At 43.5% G+C, this 27,720-nt stretch overlaps 1 protein-coding gene across 1 annotated transcript; it reads left to right on the top strand.

Annotated features, from left to right (window-relative positions):
* Positions 1-40: 40 nt before the first annotated feature.
* MATN3 (matrilin 3) lies at positions 41-27,720 on the top strand. The gene is made up of 5 exons (XM_073568124.1): positions 41-1,179; positions 7,440-8,009; positions 11,758-11,880; positions 27,394-27,516; positions 27,596-27,720. The coding sequence occupies exons 1-5, from the start codon at positions 933-935 to the stop codon at positions 27,718-27,720; spliced, it is 1,188 nt and encodes a 395-aa protein (XP_073424225.1). The 5' UTR covers positions 41-932.

Raw genomic sequence — 27,720 nt, 5'->3', positions numbered from 1 at the left:
TGACCATTTCTCATTTTCTGAAAATAAACACAAAATTTATTGCTTGGAAATTCGGAGACATGTTGTCAGTAGTTTATAGAATAAAAGAGCAATTTACATTTTACTCAAAAATATACCTATAAAGAGAAAAATCAGACAAACTGAAAATTTTGCAGTGGTCTCTTAATTTTTGCCAGAGCTGTGTATGGTCTGCAGAGCACTGGCGTGCACCTGATATCACCATTATATGGTCACTGGTGGGGATATCAGTATTAGCACAGTGGTTTTGAATAATGTTAATTATGGTGTATTCTCACTACTATAGATGCTGGTAATATTTGGTTATGATCTGGCGATATTTGTTCATCTGATCTGGGGAAGTGGAAGTGGGGGGCAGCATGGCCCTGTGCGCTTTTGAATGACTAGCCTGGATTTTGGTCCCAATCTGCCCCTGTTTCCTACCATTTCCAATATGTGTAGATGGGAACAGTAAGTAGAGAGCAGTGGGAACTTAGTAAGGGCTGTAGTGCGATCTGCGGGGGGTCCGTTTCGGGAGGTTGAGTATTGATTTTTGTTTCTTTGTTTTTATACCAGTTTAGCTTTATTTATATAAAACTGGAAAACTTCTTAAATGTAGAGGATACGCGTCCGCCTGTGCACAGTGCACTCCTCTTTCCAGGAATCCATCTTTCATGTATTTGTTGGCGAATGCAATTTTTGGAAAGCAGTGATTCTGTGCATCATTTGAAGCCTCGGTATAAGGGGTCAGCCTGACAGTACAGGGTGGGAGGCAGGAGAGGGGCAGGGTGGGTTTTCTCTTGGCCTGGGACTGAGGAGGAGTGGGTGGGATTTCTAGTGGTGGGAGCTGACACCTGGCAGACCTCTCCTCTGCAGACACTATCTCCTTGCAGCAGTTTACAGGCACAGATCCTGGACTTCTGCGTGTCCTCAGCATGGATCCGTTTTTGAGCAGGGCTCTACTTTATGCATTTGGCTTTTTGTTGGTGGGTGTTCATGGGACCCATTACAGGATGTACGGATACCCCATCCATAACAGCTACATGTTCCCTCCAATGGTTCACGGCAGCGCGGTAGTACCAGTGGTGGTGCCCAGACCCGGAATATTAGCCAGCCCTCCACACACTGCAAATGTACGCCCCAAGCCCGAGACCCGGACCCTCCAAGTGAACCAGCCGACAGGTAGGAGCATCCCATTAATGTGAAGTTACATTCCGATTTACTAATAAAAGTCTAATTTGATTTTAGCCAAGCAGATACAATGAAGCGATGAGCTGAACTCCCCCAGAAATTAGTTTTACCAACTCGTTAAGTGGCTCACAAATGTGCAGTGTTCAGAGAATAAGGGACGATTTGCTGACCTCTATTTAAATTAATTCTGATTTTTATATATATATATATATATGTGTGTGTGTGTGTGTGTGTGTGTGTGTGTGTATGTATGTATATATATATATATATAACTTTACATTATTTGTAGATTGTCAAACATTTTTGTGTTCTTAGATTAAACTGTTAGATGTTGAGATACTTTGCTAAACATCCACTGAGAATATATAAATACATTTATGTACATATTTATATACCGTATGTATATTTTTATATATTTGTATACAAAGGTCTTTACAAAAAATACATCAGATGCTAATAAATAAATCAACCTAATACAGTGTGTGTGTGTATATATATATATATATATATATATATATATATACACACTTTTTTTTTTACATATATGAAAAAGAAGAATTGGAAAAATGGCAGAGCTTAGACTTGTCGACAAATAATAAGTCTAACTATAAGGATTCTATACTTCTTTGCTTAACTTGAATACATATTTAATACTTGACGGTCCTTGAAAGAGTGTTTTCATCTCAAAATTTTATGAAATATCCACCGCTCCAGTTTGTGGCTAGATGGTGCTGACCCACCTGATGGGATGGGGTGTAAGGGAACCCTTATTTCCCCTAATGGATGAGGGGTAGAGTAGAGGAGCTTATAAGGCATACATTGCATTTTGTGTAGACATCCTAAATCACTGCAAAAGAAATGTCATTTTAAAGGGAATCTGTCACCAAGTTTCTGCCTACTCCATCTGAGAGCAGCATGGTGTAGAGACCGACACTCTGATTCCAGTGATATATTGCTTATTTTATTGGGTGAAGCAGTTTTTATTAAAAACCGTTTTCTCTGCTGCAGATCTACCAGTTTTCTGAAAGCTGAGCTCTGTATAACCCCGCCCACCCCTCTGATTGGCTGCTTTCTTTATTCCCTGTGCTTAGACAAAAAAGCTGCCAATCAGTTGTGAGGGGTGTGGTTGGACTAGCTGGCAGCAGGTTTTCTAGTCCTCTAGCGATAATCTACTGATAAAACAATGATTTATTCTATAAAAATTACACCACACAGTCCAGTAAGTAACATATCGCTGGAATCGGGGTCTCTGCCCCTACATCATGCTGCTCTCAGATTAGGTAGCAAAAAATGTGCAAAAGATTCCCTTTAAATGCTGTCAAGTATATAGAATATGAAATAAGGCTGTATGTGTTAACCCCCCCACCCCACACACACACAAAATTACAATTGCCCCCAACTCTGCTTTTGGTAAATAAATTGGCACCGGTGTACTGTAATTAGAAGCGTATTTACAGGAGACTCACAGAGGAAGGGCAGCGCACCCAGACTAGAGGCTGAATTTGGACAACCCCTTTAAAGTGAAACAGTCGTCTGTCCGATTCCTGTCCTCCCTCTCCATACAGTCTTGTGAGCCGCACCTGTCATCTCCAATCTCGGTAATGTTAAAATCTGTATTCACTGAAGACACATTTTACCTAATATTTTCTTCTGGTCCTTATTTATTGGCCGTAAAATTGCGCTCCTTGCCCATTGTGACCAATCACAGCTCAGCATTCATTTATTAACCTGCTGTGATTGGTTGCAATGGGCAATAAAGCCAGTTAATTCTGATAAATGGCGCCCACATACATTGGTGATAGGGAGGGGAGACACACAATATAATTTCCCATTTCTCATCTTTTTGTCCAATATAGGAGTAATAAAATTCTTACAGGCTCTGTTTATTGCTCCATTCTTTGTCTATGGGGCTGCCAGAGATAGCTGAGCACTGTACTCGGCTTTTTCCAGCAGTCCCATAAACAATGAATGGTATCCAAACTCAGATCTCTGGATTGGTGGGGGTCCCAGCGCTCGGACATCCTGCAATCAGCAATTTATTCTTTATCCTATGGATTAGAGATATTCTGGAATTTTTAGAAAACTTCTTTAAAAGTGTTTCATCTCCCTATTATGCTGACACATGGACTATGAAGTATAACACAGTACCCAAAAGTTGTATGTATGTAATCTAAAGACCTTCCAGGTTCTCCAGAGTGAGAGACACTCTTTGCGGTTTTCCTCTGGCTAATAAACGAGGAACGGGAGCCCCTCTAATTTTTTTAAAAACTTTTTACAATTCCATTTCAATTGATTACAAGTTTGAGACCCAAGCGATCAGCTGGTGGAGCCTGGTAGCGGGTGTTCAATTTGCCTGCAGCGCCACCACGGGCAAAACAAGGCATTACAGGGTGCTTATTGAAATCAATGAGACACGCTAGGTCCTCCACAGTGATAGACATTTTTAATTTTTTTTTTCACTCCAAGCATTACAGCAGGACTTGCACAGGAACCTTCTTTTCTACTATTCATGTTGAAACTTTATGTTTGAAAAGGAGCTTTCAAAGTCAGACAGACCCTTTAAAGACTCCTTGAAAAAAATAATTAAGAAATTTTAGGATATCTTGTAAGGGTCCACACACAGGCTATTACCATATATATCTGCCATATGTAAACCAATATAATGTTAGTTTAAAGCTATTTATTAAAAGTAAAAAAGGTAAGAAGAAACCTAAAGTAAGGAGGATGTATTTAATGCCTGAGCAAACATAGACAGTACAGCTCCAGGATAGCTGAGTTTCCTTCACATGGTAAATGTTTGCATTGAGCTCAAGAAGCAAACAGTCCTGATTGATGGGGGAGCTGTGAACACCGTGCGGATAATGCAGCTCCCAGAGGTCCCTCCAATGTCCAACGTATGTGGAAGCACTGGAGGGCTGGCTGCCAGCTTCACTGCTCTGTGTCCCATCCCGGCACCACGAGAGTCATGGTGATCTCCCACAGTGGCATAACTAGAGTATGATGGGCCCCAGTGCAAGATTTGGACTAGGCCTCCCCATCCTGGCATGTATAAATGTCCTCCATCCTGGTATATATGTTGGTCATCCTGGCGCCATCCTGGAATACATACACTATGTATGCCCTCCATCTTGGTATATATATATGTCTTCTATCCTGGTATATATGTTCCCCTTCCTGGCCCCATCCTTTTATATATCCCCCATCCTGGTAACATCAACTGATCTTCACGGTGCCATCGAAAGAATAAAAGAATCCACAATATCTATAAACAGAAGATGGTGAGGGAACACTGAGCTAATTTAAATGAATTTAAATCTCCTGGTCTAGATGAATACCATTCCAGAGTTAGCCAGAATCTTTGAAAAATCCCGGAGAGCAGGATAAGTCCCAGAAGATTGTAGAAGGGCCAATCTTATTCCTATCTTCAAAAAAGGAAGGAAAATGGAACCAGGAAATTACAGACCAGTGAGCCTGACTTCTATACCAGGAAAGATCTTTGAACAAATTATTAAACAGCATGTATGTAAATGCTTGGATAAGAATACAGTGATTAACCAGAGCCAGCAAGGGTTTATAGCAAAAAAGTCATTCCAGACTAATCTAACTTCCTTCTATGGTGGAATCACTGACTGGGTGGATCAGGGAAATGCAGTAGATATAGTATATCTCAACTTCAGCAAAGCATTTGATAAAGTATCTCATATTATCCTTATTGACAAAATGACCAATTATGGGATCGACAAGGCTACGGTTAGGTGGATTCAAAACTGGCTCAGAGATCATACTCAAGGTGTAATAAAGGGATGAACATCCAATTGGAAGAGTTTTTAATCCTTTAACCCCAGAGATATTTTCGTTTTTGCATTTTCGTTTTTTCGCTCCCCTTCTTCCCAGAGCCATAACTTTTTTATTTTTTGGTCAAAATGGCCATGTGAGGTCTTTTTTTTTGTGGGACGAGTTGTACTTTTGAATAACACCATTAGTTTTACCATGTTGTGTACTAGAAAATGGGAAAAAAGTTCCAAGCGCAGTGAAATTTCAAAAAATGTGCAATCCCACACTTGTTTTATGTTTGGCTTTTTTAATAGGTTCACTAAATGCTAAAACTGACCTGCCATTATGATTCTACAGGTCATTACGATACGAGTTCATAGACACCAAACATGTCTAGGTTCTTTTTTATCTAAGTGGTGAAAAAAAAATCCAAACTTTGTTAAAAAAAAATTTGCGCCATTTCCGTTACCTGTAGCGTCTCCATTTTCTGTGATTTCGAGTTGAGTGACGACTTATTTTTTGCGTGCTGAGATGACGTTTTTAATGATATCATTTTGGTGCAGATACGATCTTTTGAACGCCCACTATTGCATTTTAATGCAATGTCGGGGCGACCAAAAAAACGTAATTCTGGCATTTTGACCTTTTTTCTTTCTACGCCATTTAGCGATCAGGAAAATCCTTTTTTTATTGATGGATCGGGCAATTCTGAACACGGCAATACCAAATATGTGTATGTTTGATTTTTTTTATTGTTTTATTTTGAATCGCGCAAAAGGGGGGTCATTTGAACTTTTATTTTTTTTATTTTTAATATTTTTAAATACATTTTTTTCATCAGTTCACCTTAGGTCAGCCAGGGACGTCAGGGAGGCTGCGTGGAGTCCCCTGGCTGACCTGAGGTGAATTGATGAGTGTGGGGAAAAATGTAGAAACTTTTTTTTTTAACCCATTAATATTAACCCATTAGCCACCGTTACAGGGCAATGGGAATACAGAGGCTAAGTGCCAGAAAAAGCGCCTTTTCTAGGGTGTCTGGGGGAAGATTTTGATAGCCGGGGGGCAAAAACAATGGTCCTTCTCTAGGCTATTAAAATATGCCCTCACTCTCTGGTTGCGCATTTACTGCGGGAGCCCACGCAATTTTTTTCAATGAATTAGCCCCTTTATTTAACACCTACATGTCCCAGATTTTACACACAAACCCTAATCTAATTATTAGTCAGGGACATATAAAAAAATACATGAAATGAAATGGTTTACTGTATGTAAACCATGTGTCATTTCATGTCGGGTTTTGGAATGATTTTACAGAAGCCGTCAATTGAATTAGCGGCTATTCTGCTATGTAGAAATCTATGAACTATAAATATATATATATATATGTGTCTCAATGACGTGTATATATATATACATATATATATTCTATGTGTCTATATTCTTTCGTTTGTGTGTTAACCTGTCATTGGGCTCCATTATATGTCCATTTTGCAAGACTGAGAGAAAATCTCGATAGACGGATGTCACATGGAGGCTTAGATGCGAGAAAATTGCATCCTCGCATTCCAACCTGATGACAGATGGATCACTGATCATGAAACATTTGTGCGATTCTGGTCTGTCAAAAACTGACCGATTTTTTTGTACGTTGTGTGTGACTCTAGCCTAACAGGGAGAAATGCAAGATTGTACATCTGGGCAAAAAAACGTAAATTAGATCTACAGAGTGGGAAGAATAGAACTAAGCAACAGCATGTGTGAAGAAGTCTTGGGTATACAGCAGGGGCAAATTTATAAGATTATCTCAGCACAGGCACATTTTATTTAAACACATCAAATTGTGAAACTTATTATTAAATCTATTGACTAAAATCAACTTTTGTTCATGGGAAATCCCCTTTAAGTCTTCCAAACCCTGGGCCAAGGCTGCTCATCTTTTCTTTTGAATAATTTTGCTAATTCTTTTACCTCTGCTACACATTTCACTCCCATCTAAATGCCCAACAAAGTCCCAGGCGCCACCAGCTGTGATGCCAGCACAATATTTCTGTTCTACTCCCCAGTTCTTCTGTCTGGGGGGGCTTATCGTTTAATGGTTCAATGCAGGGAAGGCTCCTAGCTTGTTACACTTTGGTGTATTTTATTGTTATTGTCAGTCTTAGAACAAATGTATAGATTACAGTGTGGGAGCTTTACTAAGCAAAATACACCAAAAACTATTTCGATAAGGCGTGTGGGACTAAAAGTCATTACATTTTCCAAAATTATGAATTACTTGCAAATATTTTTTGGCAAACAAATATTGTTTTAAAGTATGCCAGCCAAGAAATGTGATGAAGAAGAGATGTGTCTAATAAGGAGTACCATCGTGATAAATTTGGCACAGTTTCTTCCTGTCATTAGGACTGAAATTAATAAATCTGCCCCAATGTCTATAGCTTCTTATAACATGTATTTGTGCGCTCCTATATTTACAGACAATGCTTGTAAGAGCCGGCCCTTGGATCTGGTGTTCATAATTGACAGTTCCCGCAGTGTTCGTCCTCAGGAGTTTGAGAAAGTCAAGATCTTCCTTTCAGACATGATTGATACTTTAGATACCGGTGAACGTGCAACTCGGGTAGCCGTGGTAAACTATGCCAGCACAGTCAAGACAGAATTCTTCTTGAAGACCTACTTTAATAAAGCTGCAATGAAGAAGGCGGTCTCCTTGATTAATCCACTCTCTACTGGCACCATGACGGGTCTAGCCATTCAGACAGCCCTAGATGAAGCATTTACTGAAGAATCAGGAGCTCGCCATGTGTCCTTCAACATACCTAAAGTAGCAATCATTGTGACAGATGGCAGGCCTCAAGACAGGGTACAAGATGTAGCTGCTCGGGCACGGGCCTCTGGTATAGAGATCTATGCGGTGGGAGTAGACAGAGCAGATATTCAGTCTCTTAAACTGATGGCCAGTGAACCCTTAGATGATCATGTATTTTATGTGGAAACGTATGGCGTCATTGAAAAGCTCACCTCAAAGTTTAAGGAGACTCTCTGTGGTAAGTTATCTTTCCCTATTCCATCCCAATTTTAGGCTAAAATCTGTCGTCAAGGGAATTGTAAAAAAAAGAAACCAGTAATTTTGTGACCTGTAACAGAGAAAAAGACAATATTTTGGTGAATGAAATCTGGTCAGGGTATCAAAGAATGTATCAAAGAAGCATAGAAAGAGTTCCTGTAGGCAATCATCTCCCCTAACATGAAGGAAGAAGAACCTTTCTAGCTTTACAATGGCCACACAAGCAACTAGGATAGTATGAGACACGTGTATGAGACACAGCAGAATATTTGGAGTACGTCTAAAGTTAAAGATTCGACGCGGACTAGAAAAATATGGCTGCTTGATTGTAAAATCATCGTGTTACCGGTCAATTGATTGTGTCTGGTAGAGTCGCTCAACCAAATTTAAGTAAACGAGGTTAATCTGCAATATCACACAGGCAATTTTTCCTTAAACCCTGGGAAACCCTTTAAGAAAGCACTGAGATAGATCAAGATTCAGAGCTAGCATTCTGGAGGGAACAGTGGAAATATGATTGAATCCAGCTATCTAGTGTATAAATAAATGGACATTTCCACACGATGTTACCGATAGGGTTTGAGATCATCAAGTGGTAGAAGATAGTATATTCTATTCTACTTCTCTATGTTAGCTGCTTATATGGGTCACCTATCATGTCATTTGGACATATTAAATTCATTTTTTATATACCTTGTTTTTTTTTTTATCTTTGGACTTTGTTGGAGGGAAACCTTTGAACACATTTTCAAAACTTCCAAATTGGCAAAGAATAGTTCCAACTAAATAATATAATATAATTATGGGCCTTATGTATCCCTTAATCTATCAGTTCCTACAAAAAAGAACACAGGCCTGTTAAAGAACACCTTTCCTGAAGTCATTGAAACTTATTGGGGTTAGTTCAGACCTCATTATTGTTCCAGGACCTGAACTACTACAGTTATAGTTTCAGAACAGACTATAGGGCAGATGTACTAATTATGTCTAACTTTTACATCGCACAAGCTTAACTTAGATTTAAAATGTGCCAAAAATATCACAGTGGTTCATGTTAGATGATCAGTTTAGTACATCTTTAGATACCTTTACACCATTTGTCTTTTTGAAAATAATTTTTGCCAAAGCAGTGCATGATGGCTTATTTTAAGCTATTCCATAATTCTGCTAAGTCATACCCCTTTGCGCCAATTCTTAACTGCAACATGCTTCCTGTCTAAAATTTAAAGCCCTGTAGGTATTCACTCTCAAGTAGTCATTAGGTAGTGCTCACACAGGAAATGCTGTTTGTTTCAAACATGTGCAGTTTTATTGCTTTCATAAAACTCAAACGGATTCAAAAACCAAAAACAGCTTCTTCTGGTCACAAAGTTATAGCAAATAAACAGTTCATTCAGCAGACATATACGTCAGTGCAGGCTCACCCGAACAGATTACAGTCCTTACTCCTGAAGAAAACTTCATACACAGAAGAGAACCGATCCCACCAGTCTCAGTTTTCCCTTCAGCCCGAGCTCCAGAAGCCTCCAGAGCTAAACAGAAATGTTCAACTCCAGGCACATTTCACACTGAACAGGCAGCACACGGTTCTCTGCAGTTCACACAAACACATTGCTCAGCTGACCCATGCAGTCTCCATTTAGTGAGAGACCCCAGCACATCTCTTTCAATTACAGCTCACATTTTGGCTGGTCACTCACCAGCAGCACACTTGACTCTTTGTTAAAGCTAGATAGGGACATCTAATTAAGACCTGCATTGCAAAGATTTAACCCAGTCCTACCTGGATTTGCTACACCAATAAAAACTGCTGAGAGCGATATACAGGGAACAGGAAGAACAGTTAAATCATACCTGAGGTGATGATCTTACAGAATCCGTGACAGAGAAATCTAATTTTTAATGCAGTCACCAGTGCACACAAGACTGCTTCTTCAAGTGCAGTCTGCACTGAATGCTCCCATCTCATTCCCTATTTCTCATCAGACCAACTTTACATGATACAAGTACAATCACATACATAGAAAAGCGAGAGGTCACGTGAAATATCCAAATGAGACTAATATGGTGCTTGGCTTTGCCACTCTGGACAGAAGGCCCTTGTGTTTACTTTGATCCCATTTCATAATCCTTAGGCTAATTTTCAACGAGTGGGGACTCCTACATGGATTCACATCAACTAACAGTTTAGAAGAATGGCCAAACCAGGGATTTCCCTTTTTTTTTGTAATGACCGCATAGCATGAACACCCTTACCCAAGAATTTTATTTCAGAAGTATTCCTAAAGCTCAACATTGAGTTGTAACCGCCACAACTGAGGTAAACCCCCGACACTAGGAGAAACAGATGCCTATACACCATTTGTAATGAATTACAAATGTCAAAATATTTATCTATGTGCCGCAAACTGCAATCCTTAGATTTATATCTAAAACCAAGCTAGTAGAATACATAATTGCAAAAACAATAAAGTACAAAACATCAAGGATTTGGTTACACACCTGTCCTTGGTATCCCAGACTTTGCTCCTTTCTCCTGGATCTACTGCCCTCTGTTGTGCTCCAGGTTAGGTTTTGCATGTTACGCGATGTGGATCAATTACATCAACTCCCTAGACCTATTTAAGGCCCATTGATACACACCTGTTTCTTGAGATTGAGTCTGTAGACCTCTATCTTTGGTGTACTCCACCTTCTGTGCTTTACTGGCTTCCATCTCTGTTGGGCTCCACATCATCCGTCCTGCTGCTCCTTAGATTCCTGAGTGTGCCAAGTCCTCGGTGCCCACGTGCATTCCTGCTTACGGCATCAAAGCCCCGGGTCTGTGGGGCTTAGGGGATCCACCTCATCTGATGAGCCTACAACAATGTGCAATATGAATATATAGTACACATTACTATATGGATGATGCCACACTTACCAAAAAAGTCATCCCATTAGATACCAAAGTCCTCTACAGGAATTAACGGGCAGCAAGAAAGTCCTATGCACAATGTGTGTCCTGAAGCTTGGCAAGGCCAAGGGTACAATTAATAATGGGTATCTAGTAGTTTAATAGACCTCTGGTCTTGCCAAGCTACGGGACTTACACTGTGAATATGTTTTTCTTGCAGTCCATTAATTCCTGGAGAGGACTTTGGTATCTAATGGACTGAGTTTTTTGGTGAGTTGCATCATCCATACACCCAATGTTTATTATTGCCCATTGTTGTATAAATCCTTGATGTTGTGTATTTTATTGTGTGGCTATACATGCTATTAGATGTGGGGATTGCAGTTTATGGTATCCAGGAGTACAGATATGTTTTTTTGTTTTTTTATATTCCTAAAGCTCACCTATTGCTCTGAGCACTTTCACATTTAACCTTAGAAAAAGCTTGAATGCGGTGGCAAAATTCTGTAAATTATATGCAAATTTTGCTCCAGATTTACAGCAGTTTTCAACTGGCAAATCCACCACTTCTGAACATGGCCTAAAATGCTTAGCCCATTGCGTGATCCCTCATTGTTACAATCCATGATCTTATTTATGAATCCACCATCACCGAAACACATTTGTTAAATGGAACATGAAAAATTAAGAGTTGCATCAATGTTTGCCATTAACTGACTTATGTGATACTGAACATATTCTCTACTATGTTGGACAATCCTGTATTCTCAGATGAAAGTTTTATATCTATATTTTCACTGTTGTCCTGAACTCTTTGATATTTGAATCTCTGTAGGAGTTGATGTATGTGCTCTGGGTAGACATGACTGCGAACACATCTGTACGGCCACCGCTACTTCCTATCAGTGCAAGTGTCGCAACGGTTACATGCTGAACCCAGACAAGAAGACCTGCTCACGTAAGTTTGTTGATTTAGTCGCATGAATGTGATGTTAGGAGTGGCGGAAGGCACTAAATAAAAATATAATTAAAGTGCCTTCGCCAGTCGGGGTCCACCGTGCGGAAGCTGGGAAAACCGCAGCTGAGTGAAGGCAGAGCAATCTGGCGGCAGTGTGCAAAGGGTTAAACTGCACCCAATTACACTAAGCAAGCTCTGTTCCAATCACAGAGCCTGCAAGCAAAAACCAAACACAGAAATGCCGAGTCTGTTTAAGGTCACGGACACTCAGCGATGCACACGCGGTATTTATGGTCACAGGAGTAGTCTTAGACAGCAGGACTACTCCGTCTAGACCTACCGTGGAGAAACGTGTGCGTGGCGTCGCAACTGTGAACGCCCAGCAGGACTGCAATGGCAGTGCAGCGATAATTGCGCCGCTGGCAAACGTCGCACTCACGCTGGCGTAATGCAGACGCTAAGCTGCTGAGATAGATGGAGCAAATGCGCGCTGGTGCTAGTGCTGCTACTGGCAGAACTCAAACACTCACACAAACGTAGTGTCAGAGGAATGGGGGTTTCAAATGAGTCATTCACTAGTCCAAGCATCCATCAGCAAACATACAGCAGCAAGTATGAATATACTAGAGCATGGCGGAACAGCTATGCACGCTTTTTATACCAAACGGGACCTTCCGGAAATCTCCAAGGCTCCAGGAAGAGCCAATGGGATTCGACACAGGACCTGAGCACCTGACTCCCAAACTCCAATGGGAGTTCGTCCCATGAGCATGCTCAGATGAGGGAACAAAGGACTTAGCCTCTGGAGAGAGTTGCCGCAGGGCAATCTCCTCTGCAATCTCCTCTGCAGCAGGAAAAGCGCAGGAGACCGCAGAATGTGAGGAGCTAGATTTCAGCAAAGGAGAGGCAGAAATCTGACTCCTAACATTACCCCCCTCCTAGGGCCCCCTCCTCCCTGAGCCCTCCGGACCATCAACCTGTGCCCTGAGGTGGCATAGGGCACAAACTCGTCCGAAGGCGAGCTTGGTGTCCTGGTAGGTGAGACGGTAAACCGGGACACCTGAACGGCATCAGTGGAGGCAAGGTCACCAGGTTTCAGAAGAGACACCTGGGAAATGGCGGGAGCGGGTGATGCAACAGAGCGTCACCGTGAGTCGGCGGCCGTCGCCACCCTCTGCCTAGGAAGGCTATTCTGAGCACATGAGGTGCATGCCTGAATGAATCTTTTGATGTCCCGAGCCCTGTGCGGCCAACAATACGCACCGGCCAATAGCTTAGTGGTTTGCATATAGCCCCGATGGTTGTGTGCATTGGACGCATGTGCCCAGGCGAGAACCTGAGTCCTGAGGTGAGGAGGGACAAAGGTCTCGACGGCCGGTTCAGATTCCAAGCATTGCGGGGAGCTGGCTTCTTGAGAAGCAGCACACACATGGTAATAACCGCAAAAGGACTCTTGGGTCGGACCTGTATCAAAACCGGTGCGAGACATCTCCATGGGCTCTGGGGGTGGAACCTCTGGCTCAGGCAGCTCAAGAGGTTCAATAAATTTGGGAGCCGAGCTAGCTCTCCGCTTGGAGTGAGCCCGCTCCATACCGTGCTCCGAAAAACGGAGGTCGATACGCGAGGAGACAGAAATTAGCTCCTCCAGGCTGGTGCGGACCTCTCTAGTTGAGAGAGCATCCTTGACATGCTCCGCTAGCCCACGCCAAAAAACGGGGATAAGGGCTTTGTCGGACCACTCCAGCTCGGACGCCAGTGTCCGAAAACGGATGGCATACTGGCTAACCGAGAGCGACCCCTGAGTCAGTGCGAGCAACTGCAGAGACGTGTCATGCGTGACCCATGGGCCGAGGAAGACCTGCATGATGGCCATTAACAGGTGCCCTGCGGTCCGTAACTCAGGATCACTGCGCTCCCACAAAGGTGTAGCCCATTCCAGAGCCTTGCCTGACAGTAGGGATATAACAAATGCCACCTTGGCCCGTTCTGTGGGGAATTGCACAGCCAGCAGCTCCAGGTGGATTGAGCACTGGCTGATGAAACCCCTACAGGAGGCGCCATCCCCGGAGAACTTATCGGGTAACGGGAGGCGGGTGACTGTCGGTGCAAGGGTGGACACGGACATACGGCCTACCGCATCAGTTAGAGCCTGTACAGCAGCATCCGTAGCCTGTGCAGCGGCGAGAGCCTTCTCGAGGGTGAGTAACCGGTTCTCGAGCTGCCGTATGCACTGCATAAGTTGCTGCTGATCTGCCATCACTAACCAGACCCTGGCGCTAGTATAATGTTAGGAGTGGCGGAAGGCACTAAATAAAAATATAATTAAAGTGCCTTCGCCACTCGGGGTCCACCGTGCGGAAGCTGGGAAAACCGCAGCTAAGTGAAGGCAGAGCAATCTGGCGGCAGTGTGCAAAGGGTTAAACTGCACCCAATTACACTAAGCAAGCTCTATTCCAATCACAGAGCCTGCAAGCAAAAACCAAACACAGAAACGCTGAGTCTGTTTAAGGTCACAGACACTCAGCGATGCACACGTGGTATTTATGGTCTACTCTGTCTAGACCTACCGTAAAGACAAGTGTGCGTGGCGTTGCAACTGTGAACGCCCGGCAGGAATGCAATGGCAGTGCAGCGATAATTGTGCCGCTGGCAAAACGCCGCTATCACGCTGGCGCAATGCAGACACTAAGCTGCTGAGATAGATGGAGCAAATGCGCGCTGGTGCTAGCGCTGCTACTGGCAGAACTCAAACACTCACACAAACGTAGTATCAGAGGAATGGGGGTTTCAAATGAGTCATTCACCAGTCCAAGCATCCATCAACAAACATACAGCAGCAAGTATGAATATACTAGCGCATGGCGGAACAGCCATGCACGCTTTTTATACCGAACGGGACCTTCCGGAAATCTCCAAGGCTCCAGGAAGAGCCAATGGGATTCGACACAGGACCTGAGCACCTGACTCCCGAACTCCAATGGGAGTTCGTCCCATGAGCATGCTCAGATGAGGGAACAAAGGACTTAGCCTTTGGAGAGAGTTGCCGCAGGGCAATCTCCTCTGCAATCTCCTCTGCAGCAGGAAAAGCGCAGGAGACCGCAGAATGTGAGGAGCTAGATTTCAGCAAAGGAAAGGCAGAAATCTGACTCCTAACACTTGATTCATACATAAATGCAAAAATTTGCTATGTTTACCCTTCGTTATATTTTCTTGTCATTTCCATCGGTATGTGAATCAATGGTAGACATTCAACAACAAATGTAGAAAAAAAGGGAGTGGGAAAAGGAGGGTCAGCTCACCAACAACGTACTAGGATGGATCCTGCTGGGAATCTATAACGGATGATGATCAGGAAAACAAGAGGAAAATCCAGCGAAGCAGCAGATACGTGTGAATAAAATCCAAGATTTGTTACAAAATTTGTTAAAAAAATACAGTTCCTGGCGGTTCCTCCAGTGGCTACAAAACCTACGCGTTTTAGACTTTAGAGCCTCACGAGTAAGGAGTTGGCTTTGTAGCCACTGGAGGAACCGCCAGGAATTGTATTTTGTTAAAGCTTCTAATAAATCTTGGATTTTATTCACACGTGCCCGCTCCTCTTGTTTTCCTAATGGTAGACATTGGTACAAATTGAACTCAATGATAACACAGTTTTTGATCAGTCTTAACTCCAACTTAAAAGTTTCTGCGATTCAGTTTAATGGCCTGGAAAGACAGAGAAATACACAGGCTTATGATTTCCAACAGTCTCCAAAAAATTCTGGAGTGTCGGTATATTTATAACCTTCATGAATTTAGGCGTTCTGTACATAAATTTAGGAGATTTATACACGATAACAAATAGAATACATAGCTGCAGAATAAGTAAAAACACTCTCTATATCCAACCAGCTTGGTTACACCCCCTCAAAAAGTCTTTGTTTCAGTGTGTTCTAGTGAGAATTACCACATCCTTTAAGATTTGGCAGAAATGAAGACATTAACCTTTCCTTACTCTTACATGTTCCCTTCTTTTTCTTTATGCCTGTCAAATAACTCTTGTCCCTTCCTAACACATGAAGTTGGTTAAGCCACCCCTATGTCACACGGTAAGAGGATTACCCTACAGGCTGGGCATCACTACTCATCCATTTCCCTGTGGTAACTATGGATTCCACAGTAGATGCAGTGGGTAATATTCTGGGGATTGGTTCGACCACAGTTGTGACATCTTTTGGTAAAATGTGGTTGAGATGCCGCTGCTGTGCTGGTCAGCTGCTCATGATGGATGAGAAGGACAGGAATGTTTTTATACTTTGATAGAACAGAAAAAGAATTATTATTAGATTTTTTCTGGAAGCATTTGGATAGCCTTTCTGCACAAGCCGGTACAGAGATAATTATAATGCGGATTGCTACCTATTTAATTAATCCTGTAGCAGCACTTGTACTACCAAGTGTAATATTCCTGAAAACCAACCACCTAGACCATTAAACCAGTTAGTTGGATTTAGCCAGGATAGCCAACTGGACCTCAGGATTCCAATCTTCTTGTGACTTCAGTCCTGGCCTTGGCTTTCACTCCCTCTCGTATCACTAACATATGGGCTGACATGTTCCCGTAAGGTAGATCTTTTTCTTCCTCAACTCAAATGGCTGGCTGAAGCACGTTCAAGAATTATGTTCCTTCAGCTCCGTAGGGTAGCCATTATGTCAACAAGGAACGTAAACTCCAGAGGGTAGTTGGTATCATATCTCACTAGTTAACATGTCAACCAGATTAATAAAAAGACCAGAACTGCTAAAGAAACACCAGTGATAGTCAGTGTTGGCAACCAGGGGTATATAATATGTGAATCATCAGTCATTCTGAATATATCTCATTGTGCATGACACATAGTCACTTTCCCTGTTTCCCTTTTTTGTTCTTGCCCTGGGTGGGGAAACTCACTTTCTACAGTTAGAAGAGTGTAATTAAGGGGTATTTCTTTCCAGTGTAACAGACATTGACATACCATGATTGACATAACCTTCTTGGCTACCGTTTTTACAGTTGCTTTTTCATAGGGCTAGGCTACAGGCCATCTTAAAAAGAGATCCACACAGATGAGGACATTCTTATATGTCCCTCACTTAGATAACTGTATGATATCAATCTGAATGCATTTTAATTGGTGAAAAAGAGCAAAAAAATAAATACATAATTCAAAACAAAAACATTGAAAAATTCCTTGACTCATCTGAATAATCAGTGCTTAAAACATTATTGTTTAGAGAAATTAAAATACAGTAAGGTGTCCATAATGGAACAGTTTGTATGTATTTACTTTACACCAGGGGCATAACTACCACGGTTGCAGAAGACGCCACTGCGACCGGGTCCGGGGCGAGTTGGGGGCCCGGCAGGTCAGACCATGATTTCTCCCAACCGTCCCGATTCTCGCGGGACAGTCCCATTTTTGACCCCCCCCGCGTCCCGCCCAGGACTCTATTGTTCCTGCACTGCACTGAGACGCCACGCCCCCCGATGCACCCCATCCTCGCCCTCCCAGATAGACCCATCACAGCCCCCCCCACATTCTGCAATGACGTCCTAGGCAGTTCTTTTCTGTGCGCACAGGTCCTGTGATGAGGTCACAGGAGGGGAGGAGTCAGGGGTCACATGATCAGGGGCCTCAGTGTATGCAGGACTCTGCTGTGCTGGTTGTCATGGTGCTGGGAGAGGGTAAGTGTATGAGTGGGGTCAGGAGGGGTTTACAGGGTGGATGTAGCAGAGCTGTGTGTGTACGAGGTGTACAGAGCGGAGCCGTGTGTGTACGGAGCAGAGCTGCGTGTGTACAAGGTGCGCGGAGTGGAGCCGTATGTGTACAAGGTGTACAGAGCATGGCCATGCGTGTACGAGGTGTACGGATTGGAGCCGTGTGTGTACGAGGTGTACGGAGAGGAGCCGTGTGTATACAAGGTGTACGGATCAGAGCCGTGTGTGTACGAGGTGTACGGAGCAGAGTCGCATGTGTACGAGGTGCACGGAGAGGAGCCGTGTGTGTAGAAGGTGTACGGAGCGGAGCTGCGTGTGTACAAGGTGTACGGAGTGGAGATGTGCGTGTATTTGGCATGGGGGGCCCCATTTCAAAGTTTGCACCGGGGCCTATAACTTTGTAGTTACGCCACTGCTTTACACATTAATTACATTCTTTGGATTTACCTGGACAAAAGGACCCCACCCTCTAGGGGTCCAGTTCTAGCTACCAACCTACTTCCCACACCCACCTTATGTTCTGTAGTTGTAGTTTAACCTGTGCACGCTAGCTTGATCTTTCCTGCTAACATCTGTCCTATACATGGTGTGGTAGATCGGATCAATCCGCTGCGCACGGAGGTAGACACAGGTACACCGTCTCTTTAAATCTTCTGTTGGTTTGTTGTACAGGTGTTATAAACTAACGTGAAGTAAAAATAAACACAGCCCTTCAGCAACACAAGGAAGTAAAACAAAATTGGGTACGGTCTCTGCATCTGTGGGGATCCACCAGCTCAGGATGACAACCATACAATGGTTCAGTTTTTCCTTCTCAGGACTCATAACACTAGAGATCCTCTCTCCAGCCCTACTGAACTCTGACTGCCTCTCTGGAGGCCAGCTATTTAAGCCCCAGACCACTCCCTGGGGTGGAGATAAGGTGAACAACCTCCCACTCACTCTAGGGTTGTCCACAAAAACCCAGCCCTTTAAACTAATTGGCTGTTAACCCATCGCAGCACTTAATGTACTGGAGGAAAACTTCTGGGTTTTTTATCACTGAAGCCAATAACCGCAGCGATACATATCTCTCCTCCAGCACCTTACCAGGGACTTTGTCAGAATGGCTTTATTAATTATTTACAACACATATGCTATATGTGCATATTTCTTGTTCAGATCATCACAACCATTACAATATACATATATTGCATAAACCTTAAATCAAGAAAATTAATAGCATATTATTCTATTTATACATTTCATGAAACTTGATTTCACGTATACAGACCTTGAAATTCTTCTTACAAGAAACATGAGCAAGTGAGCATATATACACTGCTCAAAAAAAGAAAGGAACACTTAAACAACACAATGTAATTCCAAGTCAATCACACTTCTGTGAAATCAACCTGTCCAGTTATGAAGCAACACCGACTGTGAATCAATTTCTCCTGCTGTTGTGCAAATGGAACAGGCATCAGGTAGAAATAATATGCAATTAGCAATGCAACCCCTATAAAGGAGTGGTTCTGCAGGGGGTGACCACAGACCATTTCTCTGTTTTCATCCATTTGGGCTGTTGTTTCGGTAACTTTTGTATTTTGCCATCCCCTAGAGGTACTGTATAGTAGCATGAGGCAGTCTCTACAACCCACAGAAGTTGCTCAGGTAGTGCAGCTGATCCAGGATGGCACATCAATGCGAGCTGTGGCAACAAGGGTAGCTGTGTCTGTCAGCAGAGTTTCCAGAACATGGAGCAAATACCAGGAGACAGTCTGGAACACCAGGAGATGTTGGGGGGGGCATAGGATGGCAACAACCCAGCAGCAGGACTGCTACATTCTCCTTTGTGCAAGAAAGAATAGGAGGAGCACTGCCAGAGCCCTGCAAAATGACCTCCAACAGGCACAAACATCCATGTGTCTGCTCAAACTGTCAGAAACAGACTCCATGAGGGTGGTATGAGGACCTGACAACCGCAAGTGGGTGTTGTGCTCACAGCTCAATGCCATGCTGGGCGATTGGCATTTGCCAGAGAACTCCAAGATTGGCATATTCGATATTGCCACACTGTGGTTTGTCCATTCCCCAGTTCTGAATCCAATTGAGCACATCTGAGACATCATGTCTCCATCCACCAACTCCACATTGCACCACAGACTGTCCAGGAGTTAACTGATGCTTTAGTCCAGGTCTGGGAGGTGATCCCTCAGGAGACCATCCACTGCCTCATCAGGACCAAGCCCAGGCATTGTAGGGAGGTCATTCAGGCACGTGGAGGCCACACACACTACTGAGCATAATTTCCTTGTCTTGAGGCATTTCCACTGGAGTTGGATCAGCCGTAATTTGATTTTCCACTTTGATTATGAGTGTCATTCCAAATCCAGACCTCCATTGGATATTAATTTTGATTTTTATTGATCATCTTTATGCATTATTGTTCTCAGCACATTCCACTATGTAATCAATAAAGATTTGCAACTGGAATAATTCATTCAGTGATAACTAGGATGTGGTATTTTAGTGTTTTGGGTTTTGTTTTTTTTGAGCAGTGTATTATACAGCAATTAAAGAATCATCCATTGTTTTTGAAAAAAAAAAATTCCAAACTTCCTTTTACCACCAATTCACAGAAAACATCAGTGAACTCTTGGCTGAACTAGAAGTGATCATTCACTATCTGTATGTAACACTATTGCCGGCGCCCCTGTATGGATCCCCTTCCCCCTCTGTGCAGTGATGCTGGCATACTTAATGCTCCGACCCCGCGGCATAGTCCCCTTCTGCTGGCATGTCTCCTGCTTGTGTATGCCGCACTTCCTGGCAGCATGCTTAGTGTGTGCGTGTGTGCTCCCTGTTCTTAAAGGAGCAGCACGTGCACATAGTAAAATGCCTCTGGTGAATGACTGGGAGGCATTTAGTATCAGCCAATAGCTGGGAGGCATCTTGTTTAAAAAGTTTCCTTCCTCCTTAGGGAGTCGCCAAAGCAACAATATTCATTAGTGTATACTTTCTTCTGCTAGTGAGGTGTGAGGTCCCCGGGTCCCAGTATGGCCAGTGTCCTGAACACGAATCCCTGGTCCTGGTGTGGTCATTGTCCTGAACCTGCTCCCCTGGACAGTGTGGGGGCAGTTCCTGAACCTGCACCCCTGGTCCATGTGCAGCCAGTGTCTGAATCTGCTCTCTTGGTCCATGTGCAGCCAATGCCTGAACCCACTCCCCTGGTCCATCTGCAGCCAGTGTGTGCAGCCTGAGCCTGAAACCTCATCCCCTGATCCGTTTGTATCCGATCTGCTAGAACCAGTCTCTGAAACAGCCAAGTCTGAGCGTAGCATGAATCCATGTCCATGACCATTCTGTAGAGGAGCCAGAACCTACTAGTCTGAACGGAGCCCTAGTCCTTATCCGGAACCTGATCCCTGGGGTCAGCAACTGCAGTACCGGGTTCTGCCTAGGATTGGTACCTGGTGGCAACCTGCAGCACATCCTGTCTCCACCATCAGGAACTCGAGGGAACACCAGGTAGCTGCTTAGCTACACCCCTTCCTAGGGAGGCCCGGCCCTGTGGCATAGTAGGTTCACGAACCACGTGCGCCACCGTTGGACGTAGCACTGTATACACCTTAATCCACTTGTATTTACAAACACATAAGCTCTTTTGGCATACTCATTCTCTCTTTTGTCAGCTCATACAGGTGAAAACACTCAACTACTTAGCCACAGATAAACCAACAACTGGATTAAAATTCATTGGATGGAATGCGCGCACACCTGAATCTGGACAGAAAGGACGAGAGGAACAGTCGCTATAAGAAACAAAAGTCTTACCATGGCGGCATTTTGTGCTTTCCTCCCATCCTTCCTTCTAGCCCCTGTCTTTTCAATGCTTCTACCTGTAATAAGCTGCAGGTACTGAGGATGTCGCCACGGAACAGAGACAGACCAAGAGTGAAAGGGTTTATTTACAAGGGATAAATTCTTCACGCAGGGAGAGGCAGTAAGGGGATTAGATGAGTAAGAGTAAGAGTAACAATATAAACAGCAGAATAGTCTAAGAAAACTACTAAACAGTTATGCAGAGTTGAGACGTTCGACTGGCATTCATATGACTTATCAGTCTGGGGAAAGCTTGATTGCAGGGTCTCTTTCTCCCACGTTGGTGCCGTCAACAGCAGTGCTCTCAGTCTCTGTAGTCTCCTCTGGATGTAGCTGGAACCTCAAGGGTTAAGTCTCTGCAGTCTCTTTTCAGGGTGAAGCTGGAACCTCAGGGGTTAAAGCAGGAAGCAGGGAGACGCTGTGAACCTGTCTCCCCTGCTCTATGTCTCTGTATGTTAAACAGACAGTCTCTCCGCAGGCACGATGCTGCACACACTGGGCAGTCTACTTGCCACACTCAGGGGTCTTGGCTTGCCACTGCAGTCACTGGGGCTGTGCGCTCGGGTCACTGTCTCTGCACTGTCAGGAGGGAAATCTCCTCTGGTCACAGAGGCTCCCGAGTCCACGTACTCACATACAGCTCTCACTATGGCTCATTTCTCAGTCTCAGTGCTCTGATGGGGAGTCTTCTCTCTCTGGGAGCGCGGTGCTGCAGCCTGCTTTCTCTCTGACGCGCTCTCCCCTGTCTCTGGTGCGCTCCCCTCCGTGCCTGGCGCACTCTGTTTTTGCGCCCTCAGTCTGCACACCTTCTGGTCCACTGCCCCTTCTCCTTCCTCTCTGCCCCTTGCAGTCACATGGTCCAGTCGGTCCAGGGCAGAAAGTCCTCCCCTCGACAACCCCGCTGTCTGGCTAAGTGGTTCTGGGTAAGGAGCAGGGAAGGTAACCTCCTTTGTGCTCTTCTTCTTCTTCTTCACCCCATTACATACCACTGACCCAAATCTTGTTTTTTTCCCATATCTACCACTTATTACATCCATAGCTCTCAGCCATAACAGTATCTGACACGTGGTCTTGTTTGGATTTGAGGTTCCCATTGCTTGCCTGTGACTAATTCTAGGTACTTTCCCAGGGTCACTGGTGTCGTACATGAGGGGAGATATGTGCCACAAAGATTGCTCTTCTGTGTGATGTGAAAGCCATAAGTGTTTTCTCCAGCATGATATGTGCTGAGAGCAATCCAGTTGCTATATGGGCATGGCTTTCATGGTGGGTAGGTCAGAGATGAGTGGGACGCCTACCCACCATATCTCCACCTCTAGGGTGTGGCTGGAGGGAGATAAATGTCCAGCCAGTTGTTTTTTTTCTGGCTGTGCTGTGTGTAGAAAGGAAGTCTCCATACTGAAGCTCATGTTAGAGCTGCCATAGGTGTTGTTCCAGAAGCTGCCATAGGTGTTGTTCCAGAAGTACTGGGCAGGACTGTATAGGAACTTTTTACTTTCTTTTTGAGCCAGACAGGCTGTTTTCTGTTACTATTTTGGTTTATGGGTTTATGATGCAATAACCCCCCCAGTCTTACACCAAACGTGGTCTGGTGTCTACCTCGAGGAGCAGCTAAGCATGTCAGCCCATCACAGTACCTTGGAATGATCCTATTCTCAGAATCCAGATCCCTTCTATATGACTAATTTCAGGAATCTCCAAATGATCATAATCTATGGGACTAGTTTCAAACACTCTAAAATAATCCTGGTTTTAAAATATGACTCCAAACTCTGTACTGAGAGCACTATCTATCTGTCATTGCACTCCTATATTTAGCTTTGAGGAAGAAGTAGAACTTAGAAAAAAAGACAAACAATGCTCGGAATGTATCAAGGCAAAGGTGCAGTCTGTCAGTTTGTACTCCTCAAGTCAGTCACCCGTCTTCCCCATACGTACTGCGCCATGGGTCTTGGACTGTTTCTTATATCTTTCTATTTCTGAAAATATGTCATGGTTAGTCATGGGATTGCATGACAATAACAGAACATATTCACTGGGGAGAAGACATAGGAATAGTCCTTTTTCCTTCCCATTAAAACTTGTTTTCTTTCCTCCCTCCGTCCATATATCCCTTCCACGTCTTTTGTTGTTTAGGGTTTGTATTTGTTTGTCTTTGTTTATAAAGAAGATAAAATTAATAAAAATGATTGAAAAATAATTAGAATTACAGGGGTCCCTATCCCGACTCAATTGACCGCTTTATACACTGCCACTTTTTACTGCTGACTCAGACAGCTATCATCATTCTTATCCTCTGAGAGTCAGCGGCATCCAGGCAACTCAGTCAGGTCAAGACTACTGCTGTCCCTGAGGTTGGTCTTTACACTCAGTATCAAAGTTCCTCCAAAAAGATAGAAAATTCCCTACTCCAGCTTAAAAGTTTCTGCAATTCATTTTGGTGAGAACAGAGAAATACACAATCTTGTGATTTCCAACAGTCTCCCCAAAATTCTGAAGTGTCCGTATGTTTGTAACTTTCATGAATAGAGATGTTCTGTACATAAATTTAGGCGATTCATATATTGTGGCAAACAGAAGGATTCATAGCTGCATAAAAGGACATGCACTCTCTCTGTATCCACTCAGCTTAGTCACACCCTTCAAAAAGTCTTTCCTGAGACTTACACTTCAAAAAAGTCTCTGTTTCAGTGTGCTTTCCTGAGACTTACACTTCAAGAAGTCTTTGTTTCAGTGTGCTTTCCTGACACCACACTGTATGAAGTATGAAGTGATCTCCCTCTGTTAGTGATGGACAGAATTACAGAATTTTATAATTAACCCCTTAACGACCGCCTATACACTTTTTAATGGTGGCAGTTAAGGGTACTTATGCCACAGCGCCTTTTTAAATGGCACTGAGGAATAAGGATATAGCGCCCCCAGAATCAGAATTTCTCTGGGGTCTTGGCTACCGGGAGTAGCTGAGACCCCAGAGAACATGATTCGGGTCAGTTTTTACCGACACCCAGTGTTGCGATCACCGTACCTCCGTTGTCCCTGCAACCCCCCTGTGAAGTCCTCCTGGCCGCCGACATCTTCTTCCGGGAGAAAATGTCGGGCGCATGTGCAGTGCGCCCGCCGAGATCTGCTGGACGGCATCCGGCAACAATAGGAAATTTTTCCTATTGGTTCATTTTGATCACTGTGATAGGGTCTATCACAGTGATCAAAATAAAAAAAGTACCTCAGACCCCCCTTTATCACCCCCTTAGTTAGCTAAAAATATTAAAATAAAAAAAAAATTATTTCCAATAGGGTTATGTGGCGCCCCCAGGGGTATGGCCGCCACAGTGGCTTTGCCTTCCTCCAGGGAGAATAATGCCAGGCTTGGAAGCAGTGAAGGGTCTCTCTCGCAGTTAACCTATACATGCAGCACAGTTCCACTCCAGGCCAGCAGGGGGGACTCTGAACCGGAATTGAGGGGAGGAGTACTCTCTGAGGGCTAAGTGGAAGGAGTGGTCAGTTAGTGTGTGGAGGTCCACGTGTGCAGATGTGTGGAGAGAAGCTGGAGGTTGAGCTGAGGAAGGAGGGCTCCCTCACAGCGAGAGCGCATGAACTGGAGCCTGGTCTCCACGGTTGTACGGATACTAACGGTCCTGCAACAGACACCAGAGGAGTAGGAGGCTGTAAATGCCCTACCCCCACCTAAGACTCGGAGGCACAACAGCACGGAGTGAGCCAAGAGAGGAATAGCGGCTACAGCTGTCTGCCATACGAGGAGTGCTAATAGAAGAGAATTTAGAGGAACTTCAGTGTAACACAGTACTAGGAGTACTTCATTCAGATAAGCGCTAGGAAGGAGACTGCACAGTCCAACTGCTGAGAGAGAATCCTGAGCTGCTTCCTGGCTAGCCTGCTCCAGTACCATCTGTAATCAGGATCCTGAACTGCATTTATCAAGTAAAGGTACAGAAATTGCACCCCGCTGTGTCTTTGTCTGCTTCCTACCCTTCCGGCACTGCTACAACCCCGTGCCAACCACATCTACACTGCCCTGGGACTACAGCTTCACCTGTGGGGAGCTTTTACATCTTTGCTGCACCCTACTATCAGTCCCAGTGGATCTGCATGCAGCGTCGGCTTAACATCTCACTTGCCGAACACCACAGGTGGCGTCACGAACTATTCCATTAACTACACTTCACCATTCAATCTCCCCTATTACTTGGGCACCCAGGGCCACGGACCGGGTCACTGCTACTGTGACACATCCCGCTGACACCGGCCTGGTACCGAGTACCCCACAGCCCTGGGAGGGTGACCCAGTTAGAGTTGGGCTAAGGTGAGTTGGGCTAAAGTTAGGGTTATGGCTAAAGTCAGGGCTTGGGTAGGGTTAGGGTTGTGGTTATTGTTAGCATTACGGTTAGGGTTGGGATTAGGTTTGTGGTTAGGGTTATGGTTAGGGTTGAGATTAGGGTTAGGGGTGTGTTGGGGTTAGGGTTGGAGTTAGAATTGGGGGAGCTCCCACTGTTTAGGTACATCAGGGGCTCTCCAAATGCAACATGGCGCCATTGATTCCTGCCAATTTTGTGTTTGAAAAGTCAAACGGCGCTCCATCCCTTCTGAGCCCTGCCATGCACCCAAACAGTGGCTTTCCCCCACATAGGGGGTATCCGTGTACTCAGGAGATATTGCATAACTGATCCATTTTCTCCTGATACCTTTGTGAAAATAAAAAAAATTGGCTCCAAAGTAAATTTTTTGTGAAAAAAGTAAAATGTTCATTATTTCCTTCCACATTGCTTTAGTTCTTGCGAAGCACCTGAAGAGTTAATAAACTTCTTGAATGTGGTTTTGTGCACCTTGAGGGGTGCAGTTTTTAGAATGGTGTCACTTTGGGGTATTTTTTGTTATATTGACCCCACAAACTCACTTCAAATGTGAGGTGGTCCCTAAAAAAAATGGTTTTGTACATTTTGTTGTAAAAATAAGAAATCGCTTTTATCCCTTACAACGTCCTAACAAAAAAAATTATGTTTCCAAAATTGTGTAAATTAGACATGTGGAAAATGTTATTTATTAACTATTTTGTGTGACACCACTCTCTGATTTAAGTGTATAAAAATTTAAAGTTTGAAAATTGCAAAATTGTCAAAATTTTTGCCAAATATCTGTTTTTTTCCATAAATAAACGCAAGTTATATCGAAGAAATTTTACCACTAACATGAAGTACAATATGTCACGAAATAAAAGTTTCAGAATCAGTTCCAGAGCTATAACCTCATAAACTGACAATGGTCAGAATTGAAAAATTGGCCCGCACATTACGTACCAAATTGGCTCTGTCACTAAGGGGCTAAAGATAACAGGAGGGGGCAAGTTAAGACAGTTTTCTAGAGTAGAAAAATTGCAAACTTTGTCCAAAGCTATATTTCCAAGATTTATTTCTCTCAGCACTTTTAAAAAGCTGCAGTTAGGTGGAAGAAGCTAGCATAAATAGTAGCCTAAATAGTGCCAAATTATAAATTTTTGGTAATGTTGATCCTAAAAACTACAAAGTGTTAAAAGATGGATATTAATATCGGATGGGTCATTTTTATTTTCACATATATTTGTGCAAAAAGTTTCGATTTTTTTTTTTTAACTATTTGGGGATTTTGCCTGGCAAAATGGGCATGAATTAGATAATATAAGAGTCTACGACATATTTTAAAGTTACATTTTTCTTTGCGCAAAGCCAAAAATAATGACTTAAGATCTGATACACCAATATCTATTAATAGGCTACTTGCCAATAATATGTTTTAATTGTGCAAAATTTATCACACAACTTTTATAAATCTGGTACAAGTTATGTTGGCGTAAAAGAAAAAAAGGAAATACAGAAAATGATCCATTGTTCTCCTACGACTTTGTCTCTTTGTGACAGGTATAGATGTATGTGCACTAGGGAGACATGACTGTGAACACATCTGTGTAGCTTCGGCTACGTCTTATCAATGCAAGTGTCGGGACGGCTACTCCCTCAACCCAGACAAGAAGACTTGTTCACGTAAGATTTCAGCTCTTCAATGTAATATTTTGAAATCATGAAGACCAAAAATTAATGTTGTCCCATTCTGTTTCTACAGAGGAAGTCCGAAGTGTCGTTCAGATAGAAGACCCCTGCAAATGTGAAAATCTGATTGCTTTTCAAGGCCAAGTCAATACTTATATCGAGTCTCTGACTACAAAGCATATCCTTTGCATGGCATGA

Source organism: Dendrobates tinctorius, unplaced genomic scaffold (genome assembly GCF_039654945.1).
Source record: "Dendrobates tinctorius isolate UK_male_01 unplaced genomic scaffold, ASM3965494v1 ptg000021l, whole genome shotgun sequence".
Lineage (NCBI taxonomy): Eukaryota > Metazoa > Chordata > Amphibia > Anura > Dendrobatidae > Dendrobates > Dendrobates tinctorius.
This window is presented reverse-complemented; position numbering and strand designations above follow the sequence as displayed.

Bases quoted from the DNA above. Each gene is read 5' to 3' on its own strand.
- MATN3 (XM_073568124.1), top strand. From the start codon at position 933: ATGGATCCGTTTTTGAGCAGGGCTCTACTTTATGCATTTGGCTTTTTG. The intron at 1,180-7,439 runs GTAGGAGCATCC...CTATATTTACAG, and splicing joins CCAAGTGAACCAGCCGACAG to ACAATGCTTGTAAGAGCCGG. The intron at 11,881-27,393 runs GTAAGTTTGTTG...TCTTTGTGACAG, and splicing joins AGACAAGAAGACCTGCTCAC to GTATAGATGTATGTGCACTA.